At 44.0% G+C, this 19,087-nt stretch overlaps 1 protein-coding gene across 2 annotated transcripts in view; it reads right to left on the reverse strand.

Annotated features, from left to right (window-relative positions):
* VWA1 (von Willebrand factor A domain containing 1) overlaps positions 1–18,596 on the reverse strand; it is a 285,476-nt gene extending 266,880 nt beyond the window's left edge. The window contains exon 1 of one of the 2 annotated variants that reach the window (XM_069241052.1): positions 18,315–18,596. In XM_069241052.1, coding sequence (XP_069097153.1) covers positions 18,315–18,387 — 73 coding nt within the window. In that variant the 5' untranslated portion in view covers positions 18,388–18,596. The remainder of the gene's footprint in view (positions 1–18,314) is intronic. The other variant, XM_069241053.1, reaches the window with a different exon arrangement.
* Positions 18,597–19,087: the final 491 nt, after the last annotated feature.

Genomic DNA, 19,087 nt, shown 5'->3' on the forward strand with positions numbered 1-19,087 from the left:
AACTTTAGGCAATGTGTAATGTATTTATGCAGAACACAAGCAGTAACAAAGTGAAAACAGAACACAAGAAAAATACCACATCAAGTTAAAAAAATAGAGTAAACTCTAATAAATAATTTCACACCAGAACACCATAAATCCATTCAGCAGAACTGAAGATAGGCAATTTTAAAAGTTTGGGTAAAATATAGTGCTTAAAAACACAAATATGCCAAATATGGTTATCTGGTTGCGGCAGACCGGGATAAAGTCACAAGTTCAGGCAGACTGCAATGGAGAGTGGGTCGAATAAAGGAACTAAGGTAGTCCTGCTGAAAAACGAAGCTTAAATCTAGGTCTTGCAGCATTGTGTCATGCATCTGCAGTCCCAACGAGTGATGCAAGATCCGCATTGAGGATGCTTTGCACAGAGGCAGTTCTGAGGAGCTGTGAGGTCCTTGCCTAGGAATGGCAGCGGTGAATGGTGGGGGCTGCGATGTGGGCTTGTATCAAGATTGTGTCGCACTGCAGAGAGGTACATCAGGTTTGTACCACACTACACTGCTTCTGGTAGAGACCACAGCTACGAAGACAGAGCACCCTTAGCCCTATTTCCAGGGGTCCAGTACTTGAGGGGCACCACTTGGGGGGGGTTAGGACTCACTGCAGGCAGAGTCCAGGTGGAGGGGTCGAGATAGTTGAAGCCTTTTCTGATCCTGAAGTTCTGATTAGGAGGCTGACCACTAGCCCTTGGAGTAACTCTGGTGGTCCTTGGTTCAAAATGCAGGTCCAGTCCTTCTCATTCAGGCAGCGGGGCAGCAAAGCAGTCCTTCTTCTGAGTTTCCCACAGTTCCAGAAGTGTACTGAAAAGTTGGATCTTAGAGTCCACTATTTACATCTGGTGCCCACTTTGAAATGGGAGAAGCTTCTAAAGTCTTTCTTGCACAGCGGAATCTGGAATTTCCAACCTCCCTGCCCTGGCCCCAGCTTGTCTAGGGAGACAAAAGACTATCATGAAACCATTTGTGAGTGTTCTGAGGCAGAGTCTCTGTGATATGCAAGTGTGGTAGGTGACAGCTTCTCCCACTCATTCTGACAGAGCTGGCCTACCCTGAATTCCTCTTTTGTTTCATTGTCCCAGAGAAATTCACAAAGACCAACTTAGTCACACTTAGTCATGCGACCTAGGATACAGGCTGCAGTCACCAAATACTTAGGACAAGACAATTCCAACTTTCTATGAATGGCATTTTCAGAATTGTGACTAAAGATTCAACTCTATCATCAAAGGGGGTTTAGTATTACAATTCTTTAGAGACTAAACTCAACCTCCATACTTTCTCCCAATTGAAAGTTATCAATTATTGAATGTAATAAGGTAACCCAATGTTATTCTATTGAAGAGGCAGGCCTTGCAGTAGTGAAAAACGGTTTTTTTTTTACAATCAATTTTATTGTTTTGCACAGAAGATAACAAGTCACATGTACAGCCACTAAGTGCACATACCCAAGTCACTTCCTCCTGTACATTTCCACTAAGACAGACATGCGGCCAGCGATTGACCTTACCATAAGTGTGCCGTATACCCCAACTGTAGACAATTTGGTAATAAGTGCGGCTTGTTTAACCTTCCACCCATCTGGACCAGATTTTGGTGTGTTTTTGTGGGTATTCCCTTGATATATATTGAGCATTCCATTTGTTCACACCAGTCGACTCCGTGCCTCCACTGTGAGATCGCAGGAGGGACTGAAGCCCTCCAATCTGCCCCCACTTTGTATTTAGTGATCATCAGGGCAGTGCTCAGTAGAGCTCTAACTGTGCGGGAGCCCCCAACCCTGTCATCTACTCCAAAGGAAACCATGAGTGGGGAGGAAGGTAGAGTCTGACCCAGGATCAAGGTTAGTTTGTTTAGGATCTTTTCCCAGTATGCTAGTTTGCTATGATTGAGCATGACCAAGTCACAACCGAATTTGAGAGTTTTTCACTATCAGGAAATGTAAAGTTAAAAGTGTGTGTACAACTTTATAAATACACTGCACCCTGCCCTACGGGCTGTTTTGGGCCAACTCTGGGGGTGACTTATTTGTATTAGAAAGAAAGGTTAAGGTCTGGCAAAAGGTTTATTCTGCAAGGTCGAAATGGCATTTTAAAACTGAACACACAGGCTGCAATGGCAGGCCTGAGACATGTTTAAAGGCCCGCTTAGGTGGATGGCACAATCAGTGCTTCAGGCCCAATAGTAACATTTAAGGTACAGGCTGTGGGTACATGTAGTTCCCCGTTACTGTGGACTTACAAGTAACTTAAATGTGGCAATTGGGTGAAAGTCATTTTTGCCATGTGTAAATCAGACAGTACAAGTACTGCTTAGCAGGGGGTAAAGCGAGTCCAAAAAGCCATCAGAAATGGATTAAAAAAATAGGAGGGTAAAGGCAAAAGTTTAGGGTATGACTCTGCCATGAGGGCGGCCAAGGCCAACAACCAACAGCTAAACCACTGACTTATTGTACAACTAATAATAGGCCAATCTAGAAGTTGTAAATAAAGAAATGTAGTCTTCACCTTGGATAAGCACATGTTCTCAACAGAAGAACAAAATATCTCAATCAAATGGAATTATAAAACTTTTGGAAGGCATAAAAAGTGCATGGATGTTTGAATTGACAATTTGTCACATGGGCAAGGATTAGTATCATTGAGTTTAGGCTTACCTAGAGGAAAGCATAAAAGTTAATGTATTGCAACCAACTTAAATTTAGTTAGCATCCATTGAGAAAAGGGTAAAGTAATCAGGGTCAAGTAAGGTCCCATCCCATGTCTACCCTTTTCTAAAAATTAGACCCAACTTGAGTATTACATAAATCTTGTCATTCTTTTTCTAGGGTAAAAACTGAATCCAGTTAATCTTTTACCCAATATTTATCTTTGGTTTAAATAATCATCTGTGTAAAGAGATGCAGTCAGCCTAATTCAGCACAAAGTTTTCTAATACAAATCAATTATGGAATTTTACTTATACCATCAAACTTCAAACAATCCTGAATCATTTTCCAATTAAAGTTGGTGACAGCATTACTTAAAATCATGAATCACAAAAAGAGGGCTATGAGAAGATGATCAGCCAAATATTTGAGACTCAGATTTTCATGATTGTTAGACCTGTCAGCTCTTGGTGTGGTTTCCCCTGTCTTCTTGCTTCTGACCTCCTGTTTTTAATCCTGTGCTGAATTTAGCTTTTGCTGGCTTAAGAACTCTGGGCACTTTACCACTTCAGACCAGTGCTAAAGTGCAAGTGCTCTCTATCTAAATGGCATTGGTGATTGGTTTATCCACGATTGGCATATTTGATTTACTAGTAAGTCCCTAGTACAGGGCACCATGTGTCCCCAGGGCCTCTAAAGCAAATGTTACTAGTGAGCCCGCCGCACTGATTGTGCCACCCACATGAGTAGCCCTGTAAACATGTCTCAGACCTGCCACTGTAGTGTCTGTGTGTGCAGTTTTAAACTGCCATTTTGACCTGATAGTACACCCATTTGCCAAGATCAAACCTTCCCTTTTACTACATGTAAGTCACAACTAAGGTATGCCCAATGTAGCCCCAGGGGCAGGTTGCAGTGTATTTAATTGGTAAGATATGTACTGGTGTGTTTTACATGTCCTGATAGTGTAATACTGCTAAATTCGTTTTTCACTATTGTAAGGACTCTCTCTCCCGTAGAGTAACATGGGATTGCCCTGAAATATCTTTTGGGTGTAATTTCCCATTGGGAGCAGACACAGATATGGAGTGTGGGAGTCTCTGAACTCACAATTTAAAAATACATCTCTTGGTGAAGTTGGTTTTTAAATTGTAAGTTTGAAAATGGCACTTTTAGAAAGTGACCATTTTCTTGCATAACCATTCTGTGTCTCTGCCTGGCTGTGGAATACACGTCTGACCGTTGGGCTGTTTGTAAATGCACTCTAGACAGTCACACAAAGGGAGCTGAGGTGTGCCCTGCATATCCTGATGGGCCTTCCTGAGCTAAAGTGGTGGGAGGAGCTGACACTTGCACCTGAATAAGGCTGTGCCTGTCCTTACACAAAGCAGTCTCCAGCCCCCTGGAATGTCTGGGGCCAGGGCAGGAAAGGCAGGGCCTTGTGCACAACAAAGACTTCTTTTTGAGGTTTGCCTTCTTCAAAGACAGGAATGGGTATAAGTACTGGACCTCTGACCCCACAAAATTAGAATCCTTCTGGGCAGAGGAGAATACTCAGTCACAAACTTGACAGATATCCTGTCTGCCGTATTATGATCCCATTATATCAGATGGTGATCATTATATGGTGGACAGAGTATTCCATCCGCGGAGATCTAAATCTAAATTCTCTTGGTCTAAACATGAGTCTTAGTAAAATGAGTTAGTAGACTGAGGCCCTTCATAATCTTCACATAGGCCCCCAGTAATCTCTGTAATCTGATCACTGTCCTCTACATGAAAGCAGGGTTGTCTGCATAAAAGAGGACAGGCATATCTTGATCACCATTTTTTGGAGCATCCCGCATGAGGTCAATTAGGTGTTTCTCCAATCCATTTGTATAAAATATAAAAAAGAATGGATCAAGAATGCAGTTTTCTCAAACTGCTCTGACCAATTAATTTCAGGCTATTTGAACATTCTCTGTTAGCTCCATAATAGTCTGTGGCACATTTTGGGTAAAATCGATTGCTGGATACATTAGTAAAAATTAGGCTTCAAAGAGCTACATAAATAAATCCATTGGGCCCGGGGGGAGGGGGGCACAATTCAAGGAAAATAGACTAATATCTATTACTTTATTGACCTTGTAGATATTGAAGATGAGCCTACTGTCCTTTCCCCAATAACAGGCTGAACTGATGTTAAATTAGACCCACAAATATTGTTTGAAATGTTGTTGAAATGAGCGACCCAGCTTAACCATGTAACAACAGAATCCAATAGCGACGGGATAGTAGCGTTGTCAGAATTAAAATAGGAAGCATTGATAACTTTCCGAAAATTGTACTGAACTTTAGATATTCTAGCAGTGCAAAGTTCACTCCCTGTCTTATCCTGTATGGCTGCTTGCCTAGTCTCAATTGTCTTTTTATAGCGTTTCCTTATTCTGTGTAATTGCCCCAGTCTCTCTGGGAGTCAATTGCAATGCTGTATGCAAATCTGATGAAGCCTATGAACAAGCGCAGTCAAACCACTTATTTAATTCATGTGAAGAAGTTATCCTACTCAATAATATGCATTAATGTATAATTTGTACAACCGACTGGTATACGTCATATAACATGCCACGGGTCAGGTTTCTGGGCGCTAGAGGAGTTGAATGTGGAACTCCGGCCTCCCAGCCTGAGATCTCATCAGTGCTAGGGAAGTGCAAGGTCTTAACCCCATCTTTTTTGTATTCAGCTCTTGTATGATCTTTTCATGTCAATTTTGTGGACCATATTGATTAAATCTCGGTCCAATGCTCATGAACAGACTGTGGTAGCATTAAACTGATTTAACTGCTTCATTTGTTTAATCACCTAAAAATGAAACACAATTAACACATCGGCGGGCCACTCGTAGTGTTTCAGGTGGATGCTGGGCTTTAGGGCTGAGTCACTTTTGGTTGCTGAGTTTGCTCTTAAATCACCAAAAGTGGTGTTTTATAATTTGGGTAGGACCGCCGATGCCTGTTTTGAGACCACGATAAGAGGACACCTTAAGTTTCATCGATAGCAATGTGTGTATTCCTCAAAAAAGACATTTCAAAGGACACAAGGGAGCATTAGCTGACTTTATTTCCCACCCTGGTGCGCGACATGTGTTATTTACTGGAGGCCAATAAGTAGTTTGGAGCGATCTAGTTTCTGGTTGCTGTGGTATGAACAGACAGTTCACTGACTCTGCCCCAGCATTGCCAACAATCTGGAGGTGGAGGCTTTTAGCGAACTCCCTGAACTTCACTACAAGTTACTCTACGTGGGTGCACTGTGCAAGGCTCCACTCCTCACCCTTGTACCCGCACGTGACCTTCCATAGGCTGTCCCACTCCACTGCGCTACAGCGAGCGCACTGAGGTTCCACGCCCACATTCCTCACTTTAATCTTTAATCCCAAGGAAAGTCATGCGGAACATCGAAGGCCAGTGTCGGAGACATTTTTGATCAGGTACCTGGCCCTCCACTGACTTTACTCCAGCCGAACTGGGTTTTCACGCGCACCATTTTTGCCTCCCTTGTGTGGCCAGCACTCCATCTATGGAAGGTCAATCAGCCAATAGGAAACGATCTTTCTGCAGATGTAATAAAATGAGTTACTCCGCTATACAGAAAATGTTTTGTACAATCGCATACTTTCTCCGACCTAAGGGATGTACGATTTTCAGTTTCAAAACAACTAATAAGTATAATCATAGCTATGCTGGCAATCACATCACAGAGAACTGTAACATGATAACGACATAGGAATCCATTAATATGCTGTGTGACTCAGAAAAGAGAGGAGGGTAATGTGACTTTCGACCCATATGACGTCATGAGACATAAATATTATGGCCATGTGAATGACCTTATACACAGCCCTCTATCAGCACCAACCTCCAGTAGCAGCCACAAAGCATATAGAGTCTGCTTCAGAGACTTGTTACTTTTTCCGGCTCATGGAGCTGGTTGTCACCTTTTAAGGATCCATTTTCAAGCTTCGCTAAAAGCACTAGGTGCATCTGCAGGCTGCTGGTCTGCCAAAGAAACAGTATCCCACCTCCTAAATCAGTAGAGCTAGCAAGTATGCTGATGTGAAGCTGGACGGGGCTGCTCCTGTGGCAAAGACAGGAGCCAGAAAAATAAAATACCCCCCACTTTGAACCATGCTCTGGGCGAGTGGGTGAGACAAGCAAACCCGGCAGTTGTTCGAGAGGTTGCTCCCACCGAGGGAATTATGAAATCGTTAAATCTCCTTGCTTCTTTTCCTCCATCCTTCTTTTGGACTTTTGTACGTCCTCCTCTTTACCCTTTCTGTACTTTTTCCATCCCTCCATCTGCCTTTTCCATCTATCCTTCCTTCGCTCCATCGTTCTAATTATCCTTCCTTCTCATTATTTTTTCATTTTCCATCCTTTCATTCAGTCTTACTTTTGCCATCCATCCATCCATCTCTCTCTACATCCATCCATCCTTCCTTATTTCTCTCCCTCATCCACGCATCTAACCTTAATTCTTTCCAGCAGTTATTTTATCCATAAATTCACCGTACTCTCCATGCATGCTTCTCCCCACGACCCTTTTCTCCATGCACCTCTTCATCTTCTTTTCCATTCACCTTTCGCCACCCTTCCTTTTCTACATCCATCCCTCCATTTTGCTCTCCATTCACCAATCTCTGAATTCATTCATTCATCCTCTCTCCATTCCCCTACTCACTTTCTCCTCTCTGAATCCACACTCCCTTCCATTGCACGGGATTGTTATTTGTGAGCTTTTTTCCGACTAGAAGCATAAACAAATTAAATGTTTCATGCTACACAGAACTGTCCAGTGGATCCCGACTTCAAGCTGATACAGTGCTTTGGGGTTGATGGCGCCCCTGCGTGTGGCGCACTTTCTAAGGATGTGGGGTTAGTCCTGCTTCAGTGATTGAGCAAGAGCAGCACAGCTCCTAAGAGCCTTCTGATCGGAAAGGGACCACAGCGCCAATAAAACACCCATTCACGCTAAAACCGGATAAACAAACACAATCGCAATATGGAGGTGAGGGAGGAAAATTCAGGTGACTACATGAAGGGGCCGTGGGAAACTACTGGGGGACACAACTTAAGGTATTCATGCTCAGGACTCTACCACCAACCAGGAAGTGCTCTTGATACGATTTCTTTTCTTTACAAACATGTGGCTTTTTAATCGCAGTGCAGGGAAAAAACACAGATGTGTGTTTTAGTAATTCCAACACTCCTGAGATCTGTGACATGGATCTGAATCATCTAGAAAGTCTGTGGGCATGCAGAACTCAGCTATTCAAAAAGTCCTCACGCGGGTGGTTTTGAGTGCACCACATGGCCCCGAGGACTCTGAATGTGGTCTAAGTTATCTGATTATTGCTGAGACCTATGTTTTGGGGGTCTGAGTGGTCCACGTACCCTTGATTCCTCTGGTGGAGGTCTGAGTTATGCAGATGCGTCCTGAGGACAGAGGTTGTGGTCTGCATTATCTGTACTATTGGTGAAGCCTGTGGTTAGAGCCTTTGGGGCCTATGATGGAGTTCTGAGTTATTCAGGACGCGCTCGTGCCTCCTGTGGTTCGGGTTTGACCCCATAAGGCCTCCGTTTGGAGCCCGGAAACACTGGTATTACGGATTGACAGTATTATTCCCCCTGCATCCACACTTTCAGTCTTGCCCAGGTGATATATTCCCAAGTGGAAGAAAAAAACACAACCGGCACAGATTATGAAATAAAACGGTATTTTTGAATCCACTTCAATGAACAATAGCGGGAAGTCATTTGGCGTCCGCTGGTGTTTCCGAAGTCGTCAACGAGCGCCCCCGCAAAACCTGGCGTCCATCCCGGACTTCTGGCAGATGCAATTAGGGGAAGAATGCCAGAAAAAACATATTTATCCATTTTTGCAAACACCTGCGGAGCACTGAGGAGCAATGGAATAGTGACTGTTAAAAACAAGCATTGGCTGGATTTTGGTCCCCTGGCTCGCACCTTTCACGCTTTCAATATGAATGTTTGTGGTTTTGCAAATTCTGGGCTTTCACTAGTAGCTAGAATTGAACCTACCTATAGGAAAGTCGGCAGTTTGTAGACACCTTTTCCAAGGTGATGGATACACACCATACTTGCTAATTGTATGTTCTTTAAATGTCCGAATCCAGGGAAGCAGATTTAATTTTGAGGGGGTTAGAACACTGACCTACTCTTTGGTGGCGCCCCGTTTTTATGGGCTCTACTTGATCATGTCACACCATAGCTTCTATGGTAAGAATGTCTCTGATTGTACCTTGGCCTGCCATAACAGCATACCTTAGGAGTGCCATTGTTCTGATGTTGACAGTGTAACTACTGACAGCATGTCTGCAACAGTGCAGTAGCTTAGACAGCATTCTGTCTCCAATGGTGCCCTCTCTACAATGACTCCCTGGTTTGCCTGACTGCAGTGACAACCAAGCTTTATTGGTACTCTTGGCCACCATTGCAGCGTTAGCACTGATTCTGCCCTTGGCTAAAATGGCATCATAGCTCAAATGTCCTGCTGGATTAATCAGAACTGTAGCTCAAATGGCTCCTGTATTATAATTACGCCAAGGTTCTAGCAGCTCCCTGTCTTGTCTGGTGCTGTAGCTATATGGCTCCCTAGATTTAAGCCATAGGTTTCATAGTCCCCTGGCGCCAATGGTGGATTATAATAAATGGCTTTTTCTTTCCATTGTTATTATAACTCAAAAGGATCTGTAAATCCAATCACCCAACACCCATTATTGCTTCCAGGATGTGATGGTACCATAGATCAAATAGCTTCCAGGTTTCAATGGTGCCGTAGCTAAAATGGTTCCATGGCTTAGATAGTGCCAATGGTTTGATGGCCCCCTGACTCCCTTCGCCCCAGCCACAGGTTATATGAGATTGTGGCATCATAACTCAAAAAGGGTCATTGGATCCAGTGGCACCTTTGAGTTGATGGCTTCCTGGCTTCAGTGGTATCATGGTGCAAATGCCTGTGTCTCTGGTGGCAGTATATCTCGGGACAAGGATGGTGCCATAGATTTGACTCTGTTTAAACTACTTACAAATACTGATTTTTGCAGCATGGGTTTGAAGGCTTCTGAGTCCTCAGGGTTCTTCACCCCAGCCAGGTTCTTCTATACCCTCTTCTCCACCGGGATTAATACAACCCAGAAGAACAAGTACCAATGAAAGGCAGGTTTTACACTACTGTGAAGGTTTGAACACTGCTCTTGAGCTTCAACCTGTTTTCGAGACTATTACAGTACAGGATCCAGAATAGGGCAATCTAACTCTATTCCGGAATAACTTTGTGCAGTCACTACATCACCTTACTCCAAAGTAGGGAAGCACCTCCACTAAGCCAGGTTATTTTCTCAAACTGTGGCAACATTCAATGAAGTATTCAGATGATGTGCTCCGTATCTACAGATTGGTACTAAAGCATTACTTGAGTGCTAGTTTTCTTGTTCTGCACTGAAACCAGACCCTTCACCTCTCTCACCTTTGCCAAGGATGAAAGAAAAGAAAATGAGAGTCCATGCTCTTGGCAGCAGCCACAGCCTTTTTGGCTTACCAGAAGCCATGAGTAAGATGACATTCATGTCCTTAGGGAGTTATGCAGCCCATAGATGCAGAGGTAAAACATTCATCTTTTCGGCTTGTAAGCTCCCTTGATAAAGGGCAGCTCTTACATTTGGTTTCTGGTGAAATCCGTAGCAATTCCATTAGCTTTATTTAGCAGCACCAGACTGTGGGTAAAAAGGCTTATTGTGTGGTAAAAACTTTTTTATAAAAAAATAATTTGTGAGGTGTCCTACTGCATGATGTTTTCGATAAGGGAAGTCACTGCACCGCAAACTCTTAAAAGGATGGCTGTCACTCAAAGGGCGTAGTTGCCACAACAATGTTTTGGTGCTATCAAAGTGGACAAGACTTTAGGGGCATGATGTGCAAAATGTAGTTTGCGGTCGCAAATCCGTGATTCACAAATTCACAGGGTTTGCAACCACAGAATACATTTTCCCTATTTACAAAATACCTTTTAAAAGTAAGAAAAGTTAGTCAAAGGGCTTTTGCAACCCTATCTGAACCGCAAATAGGAAGGGCAGTGAAAGGGGAAATTCCCCACCCATCTGCGATTTGGAGAGGAGTGTATCAATGGTTTGTGACTCCAATTGCGGTCACAAACCATATTCTCAAAATAGGTGCTACAAAGCAGATGTGAAAGGGACACCAGATGCAGGCCTCTATGCATTCTAATGCACCTATTATGCTACTTTTTTAAGGCTGTCTATTCCCATGTCCAGCATTGTACGTATCATACAACTTTACAGTGTGAAGGGGAGTCAAATGTGCAAAACCATATATTTTTCTCTGTCTTCTCCACTAAAGAAAACCTGTTTTCTTGTGGAGAAAGTTCTTCCCTTAAGTCAGAACCAAATCCAGCGGTGATCTGTTCCTGTTCCTATCGTGGATGAGTAAATTAACAAACCATTTTCAAGTTTGGAAATGGGAAGATTTCATTTAGTCAATGTCTGCTAAGGTATGGTACCAGAATATCATCATCAGGATATAAACATCATATCTGAAATATGGCTTATAAAAATATCACTACACCCAGTGGGTACACATTATTCATGTCAGATGATGCTACTTTATACCAGTATTTCTCAAACTGTGGGTAGCAACCCACTGGGGGCAACCAGCCACTTTTTGGTTGGTCGTGAATGTTTGAGCACTAAATAAGGATGCCTTTAATTCTGTGTTCATCTTTCAAATTTGATGCTTCAAAGACAGAGGTCAAATGACAAGCTACATGTCTTCTGACAAATTGTGGCTTATAGGATTGTTGACTTATAAATATTAACAAAAATTGATAAAGCCAATAGGTTTTGCCTTTGTGATATCTATTGGGTTTGACATTTTTTAGACATACAGCAGTGCAAACATAGCTTACATTTTTAAAAAAAGAGCTATGGTGCAGCCAGCGTTGCCCACTTCATAGTATTTTTTTCTTTTTAAGACATGTTGCACAGTAGCTTATTCTGCTTTGCAATATGTGTAAAATCAGTTTTGGGGGGACTTCATCAACACAAGAAAGGAAGAGGGTGGGTGGAAAGAAAATGGAGAGTAGGGGGGTGGGTGGGCAAAACGGACAGCATGGGGTAGGAGGCCAAACAGATGGGGGTGGGGGAAAACAGGCAGGCGTGGGGGAAAACAGATGGGGATGAGGATAAAATGGAGGGAGTGGGGTGGAAACAGATAGCGGGGGAACTGGTGGGTAAATAGACAGCAGGCGCGGTAGTGGCAGGGGAGTGGGGGAAAACAGACAGCGGTGTGGGGAGAGACCTTACTGTGCCTTGCACTCTGTAACAGTGCATGTTCAAAAGTTTTTTTTTAAGTATCTGGAGCAGCAAACAGCCAATGGAAAGGCACTGGCCGCAAACAGGCAGCTGTGCTAGATCCATGATCCATGGCATGGAGAGAAGCCTGGAGAAGACTGCAGGAGGAGATGAGCAGCTATCACGATGTTGAAGCCATGGCCAGGGAAACCAGAGTGAAGTGGAAGTAAACCAATTGTATGTATCGATAAGTAATGGGTGGGATCTAAGCCCATTTTTATTTTTATTACAACAGCTTACATTGACAATGCATGCACGCTGTAGGTGAAACCTAAAAAGGAAGGGTTAAGCCTAGCAAATGATTTATTTTGCCAAGCCGCAATGGTAGTTTAAAAATGCACACACAGGCTGCAGAGATGGGATAAAGACATGTTTTAAAGGGCTACCTTAGAGGGTCGCACAATGAGTGCTGCAGCCCACTAGTCGCATTTAATTTACATTCCCTGGGTTTATGTAGTGCCATATACTACAGGCCTCCAAGAAAATTAAATGTGCTAACCAGTGTAGGCGAATTTCACTATGTTTTAGGTTTCCAGCTCAAGCATTTCACTACTGGTAAGTGGTTAAAATAAAAGTGCATAGTCCTTAAAGCCAACACTAACAAGCTCAGCAAAAGAAGGCAGATGAAAGCAAAAAAATATGGGTTGACCCTGCAGAAAGGGCCAGGTCCAACAGATTTTATTTGGTGTGTGTAGTAGCAGTTGATGTTGCATTGGTGCTAGTAATTGTTTTAGTATATCTGATGTTGGTAATAGTATTATAGGTGGTAGCACTGGTAATGATGGGAAAGCAGTTCTACTAGCAATAGTAGATGTAGTAAAAGTGGTACTGTTAGTAGCACTGGTAATAGTTGTAGTGATGGTGGACTATTTTAAGGTGAGAAACGGTCCTGATAGTTGCTTTATTTTGATGGAAAGGGTGTGTATTATAGTATTCATGTGATCCACTATTAAAAAGTACATAAAATTGGAGCCCATAAAAAACTTGATGTAAAGGGCCTTTTAAAGTTAATATACATCGTAGATGAAATTAGGGCAGATGGAAGTGAATGTATCAGTTTGAATCTGAATTAGCAGAGATCTGCAATATATGGAAGGTTGTTTACAAAGCAGAGTGAAGGGTTAATGATTACTCCACAGTTCTGGGCAGTGGAGAAGCGTAGGATAGTCCACAGTATGGTCAATCATTATGAGAGACAGCAGAGCAATATACATCATTTTTGTGATTGGGGGACGAGAGGATTTCTAAAGTCAGCACATGTCAGATAAGTAGAATTAGTATTTTGTGGAGTGAGGTTAAATGGTGGAAACAATAACAGGATTTGAATGTTGCCATCACAAATGCTAGAGTGAAACTTCAGCAGAAGATGGGATCAAGAGAGAAGAAAAGCATTACAGATGGAAAATGTGGGTCCGAGAACAATATAGTGGAGGGTTAAGGAGGGTGGTGAAGAAAGGCGATAAGTAGGGGTGAGGACGGTGAGCATGGCCATAAGTATGATGAAAGTTAGGCAGTCTTGAGATACCAAATGAGGCTGGGGTTTTCAAGTGAATAGGGTGATCCACAGTCAGTGCTTTAAGTTGGTGGGATCTCTAAAGGGGGCGTGGTCAAAGAAGGGTAGCTGGAAATACTTTCCAATAGGCTCAACCTACGTAATAATAGGTGTGGCTTGAAACTTGTAAACTAAAATCTGGTTCATTACACAACTTACCCACTGAACAGTGTGTGGATGCCTCTCTGTGTGTTATCTGTTATTGCATCCAGATATAAAACACAGCACGGGACATATGCCTAAAACAAGTCCGAACTCTGACTTTGCTTGTTAGCAGTATCAAATAAATGAGTAAATGCAATTATTTTCTTGTGAATTATTAGAATTTAAAATGTTTCAGTGGAAAATAAGAGTTTGTTAATTAAACATTACTACGTCTCTGGAAGTGGTAGGTGATCTTTGAAGTGTCTGAATAACTCTCTCCTCTAAACCAATTTCCACTGCAGTCTTCCACTTTGTAAGACGGTTATGCCCTTTCACCCCACATTGTTCTGAAATTGTTCCTCAGCATAACTCACATCTCTTCGGCACCGTGTTTTTACTATGTCCTACTGCATGTACTTCTTTTCATCACCTCTACTTCGCACCCCCCCACAAAGTCCACCCATTCACCTGTAACCACTTCATTTATTTTCTTTTAGTAGTCAATATTTCAATAGCAGTGCATCTGCGTCATACAATTTACCACAGTGTTGCAATTGGCACATATGTAACGATCCCTTTGTGTGCTCTGCAGAGGGGGCAAGGTTTGGAGGTGAACATGACCTGAACAACTTTATGATCCACTAACAGGCACTGTAGCAAATTTGTGCTGCCTTCAGCCTAAACTCCAGAACTCTCATTCATGCTCTGCGATAAACACACACCACCACCTCCTTAACTCACTCAAAAACCTGGAGGTGAATCGGATCACAGCATGCACTTTATAAGATTCATTTGTTGCAAGAAAAATACAGAAGCACAACTTCTGGAGAAAGCAAAAACTCTTAGGGAATGCATGAAAAAGTAAATTGTGAAATATAAAAAGGGATTGCATGGCCATCATGGATTACCTTAAGTGTTGTGGCAGTCATGGCTCAGGAACAGATCAGTGTTTTTGCTAGGATTGGGTAAAATTCGGGACCCTGTGTATTCTGCAGATTTATATACAAAACTGTGAGATTCTGTAGAGGCCCGCCCTGCCTGAATTAACACCATAATTCCATGTACCTCTCCCACTTAGGGCGGAGGGACAAGGCCCCTCTGAAGCCGGGTCTATTATTCACTTCTCTGGCCACATCAGAGGACAGCACCACCATGGGAGTACAATGCCCATTCTTCTGCACCGCTTGAGTGAAGAAATAGAAATGGTGGGCATGGGAACCTCCAGGCTGCATCCAGCACAGGTTATCCCAGAACTAACCTGATCTTGCACGTGTCAGCACCTGTTTTATTTTCTGACAGCATTTGAACCCACAATACCAAGATTATCCTCTACCAAACATTACCATGAGGTGGGCAATGACAGATTTCTCACTGAAGCTCCTCTGTTTCCCTGAGTCACACGACACGACCACTAACATGCCAGCCACTCAGAAATGGTGAAGAGCAATCACTTCAAACCCAGCAGAGGTGATGCGCGACCCACCTTCTTCTGGACAATGGGGCTTGTAGTTTCCTTTTCGGTGCAGGTTTTGTCTGTCAGACCACACGGGACAGCATTTTAGAATCACGACTTCCAAAAGGCCATGTGCAGAGAAAGACAGCCCCGTGTGGAACCACAGGACATGTCAAGGTCGACAGCACTCAGAGCTATCAAAAGGATTCCAACGTTGGCGACCTCCCACACTCGCTGCAACGCAGTCGTAAATAAACTCAGGCCGTAAAAAGAGGACAATCAATGACCTGCATGCTTGAAAGCACCCACAAACTTTAAACCCCTTCAGTCGGCCCATTCCGATAATATAAGTAGCACGTGACTCTGTTATCGTTTTTCGGGAAATATTGGCCGCAGTTTATTTACAATTGATTTACAACCTGTGTGGTCTGCTTTTATGAGGGACATATGCTTATATCTATAGATACCAACTCTACTCCTGTGCTTCAGTGTTCGAAGGGCATTATAGCTCTGTGAATAAAGTGCTTGTTGCTGTCAATGGCATCCTCAACCGTTTATCCTTCTGAGGATGATAACATCAGTATTTGGTACTGACAACTGCGACACCTATTGCGTGCAGCGCTATTAAAAAGCCTAACTTTGGTAGAAAATGCCACATAAACATTGTACCATGTGCACACAAACACTGGCGCCTGCATGCAACAACACACAGGGCTGTGAAATAAAAGAGTCAACTAGACAAACCCAGAGAAAATAAATGCACTACTGCATTTGAGCTCCCGCCTATCTCGAGTACGTAAGGTTTGGTCAATGTATATAATAAAATCATCATGTCAAGTTAAAGACAGAACTGAAGACCTCACAGGGCTGCAATTTTGCAACACGCATACAATTTGGCTGACCGACAATGGCTTCCGGCCCTTATCTGTCAACAACATTTAAGCAACTATGTAAACAAGGCAGGGCGCCCATGAGGTAGCTGCAGACTGTCCTCTTATACTTAAGATTTGGAGAAATTCTAGAACTGGGATTCCTCCAGTGAGAGGGTGTTGGCATCTCCGAAGACAGTTATGAGGGCGAGGCGCTGTGACGCACTTTTAAAAAAGGCGTCAGCACCCCGCCCTGCCCGTACGATGGCAGTGGACAGCAATGTTATGTTGTTTGTACTGATTGGGAGCAGCAGAGCGCTTAGAGGGGAAATAATGAACATTGTGAGCTACTGTACCAAAATGCTAAACACGAATGAATTACAAAAAGAACGACGCACATTCGAGTGAGCGCACATCTCTGCGAGGCCATATCAATATCAGGTATATGTTATACAAATACTAGTAACATGACATAACATCACATCACTAAACAAGTGCAGTAAGCAAATGACAGGTTTCTCTCATTGACAAGCCTGTCTATATATTTAGAAATTTCAGGTGGTGGCAGAGTCACAAAGTTACTAGCTGCTTTTATGCCTATCGTTTAAAAAAACCCAAATGTTTTAACATGATCCCGGGCTACATTAAAAAACAAACAAACAGGAGCAGCGTGTTTATGCATGGCATGGATATCTGCTGTATTTCTGATGGCACATGGTATATTTTGGCACAGTAGACGTTTAAAGAGAGACGTGGAAGAGGGTGACTTCTTAATCACGATATTAGGTACCCAGAACAAAAATCATTTGCTGACTTGGGTTTGCTTTCATTGCTAATATAACAATATTTTCGGCCTGCTTCTCATTTAATAATAATTATTGGTTTCTATGAAGTTGTAATTCCCTTGGAGCCGCTCAACAAATGCTGCTAGTATCTGAACACTACTTGTTTGCTGGCATAGGTAGATAGAAAGACAGAATGCTTACCATTGGGTTGTCATGTTATGCTCAGCGTAGCGCTGTGCGTTAACCGACTGAGCTACCTTGGCATTCTTGCTCGGTGTTGCAGATTTCAAATCAGTGGCATAACTCAAAACGCCCCCCCCCCCCCTCCCCACCCCTCGCCCCTTAGGCCTTCACATCTCATCTCACAAACGTTCTTTGGCTTGGACTGAATGCCGGCCCCTGAAAGCTTGAGGGTCTCCCAACGGGTGCTGAGGGGCCTGCGTTACGCCCCTGTTCCAAACGGGGCCCTGTGGCTCCGAGATACGGTGGAGCTGACTGAAGTAGGGTGGGGGCAGTCTGGAAGTTTCAGAATAAGACTCCCAGTCCCAAGCATACTACTATCAGCCCCACCCCTCCTGAAGGTCGCCCACCTCAGAGGCAGCTCTCGCTCTGGGTGGGGGGGAACTGCTGTACCTCACTCACTTGAAGGGACTTCTCGCGTTGCTGCTGCCTCGAACAAAAGATGACTAGAATCGGTCTTCGTCTATTGACACAAGTACTTGTGATCTCCCTCAAGCAACCTACTCATCACACTTTAGGTAGGATGGACGCCCCTTTCTGGCACTAACTCCTTTGCAAGGCATGTACAGTAATCTGCCCGTCCATTGTAAAGCTAATATTTGCTCACGAGGAAGTGAAGCCTATCCCACGTAGGCTTTTAGGATCAAAGAAGAATTCTTTGTATAAATCCGCCCCCCCCTCTCCAAGAACACACACACACTCCGTTGGGCCACTTGGTTTCCATGACAAAGTCGGCGCCCGCCTCTGTGAACTTTCAAACTCCAGCAGGTGAAGTTTCTGAGGTGTTATCAATAGGCTGCTTTTTAGTGAACACGCGTGCATTTTTCCACACAGCAGCCTCCGTGTGATGCCCCGCACCGCTGACCCGGGGGTTCCCGTATCAGAAGAGCACGAATGAGCCGCCACATCCCCGGACCTCTAGCAGCCGTGTCTGCTAAGCGCCCTGTGCTTGTTTTGAACCCATCCCCTCTCCTGAACCCTCTAATCACGTGCCCGGCGGTCTTTCGAACAACTCCATGGGTGGTGGCACACATGTGAAAATCAAACACCGGCAGGGACCACATCCTGAGCAATGTTTGCCTTGTCAAACCCCTGATAATACATTTACAACACTCTGCTGCAAACAAAGCACAGTGGAGGGGTGGGGGCGTCTCACCTGCTTCAGGTAGGTTCTGTCCCAGCGCCAGCTGCAGCCAGGTGTACAGAGACAAGGCAATCCAGGGCGACATAGCAGCTTCTGAGCGGGCGCGGTCTCTGCTGCCTCGATTGCAGGGAACAGGGCAGAGCGCTCATGACCCCGGGCAGGGGGTGCCGCACGGTGCCAGCCATCTCCCAGTGGGTCCCATGTCTGAGCCGGCTGCAGAGGTGTCTGCGCTCTGCTGGGCTCCAGTCCTGGCAGGCAGCTTCCCCCCTCTCCGGCTCTGATGCGTTCCTTCCTGGCAGCGGCGGCAGGAGTGGCCTGCCTGCCTCCCGCACCACCCACCCGCCGCTGAAACTTACAAACTCTTGTCTCCAGGGAGCCCGGGAGGTCTGGCTGCTTCAGGAACACTTGCTTGCAAGTCTGAACTGCTTGGAAGTGACAAGCCTGTTTTAATCACAGTAAAATTCGCACATCTGCGTTACAGCGCTATTAACAAAGCCAAGTGTGTTTAAGTGCAATTTACTACTTTCTTAAGTGAAACGCGAAAGGAAATGTGTCCATCCTCTTGCAATGAACTGCACCACTGGTGCTCCAGTCTATGTAGAAGCGACATTTTCACACCTGACCTTGATTTATATTAATCTGAAATTCACAGAAATTACAGGGTAACAGTGAGAGATACACCGTCCACAGAGTTCAAATCTGCAAGTCTGTTAGACTGAAATATACAAGTTTTAGTAGATTACAACGCTCTTTGCAAGTCCAGCTTTTTACAGTGAAGCGTGCTG

Source organism: Pleurodeles waltl, chromosome 6 (genome assembly GCF_031143425.1).
Source record: "Pleurodeles waltl isolate 20211129_DDA chromosome 6, aPleWal1.hap1.20221129, whole genome shotgun sequence".
Classification (NCBI taxonomy): Eukaryota; Metazoa; Chordata; class Amphibia; order Caudata; family Salamandridae; genus Pleurodeles; species Pleurodeles waltl.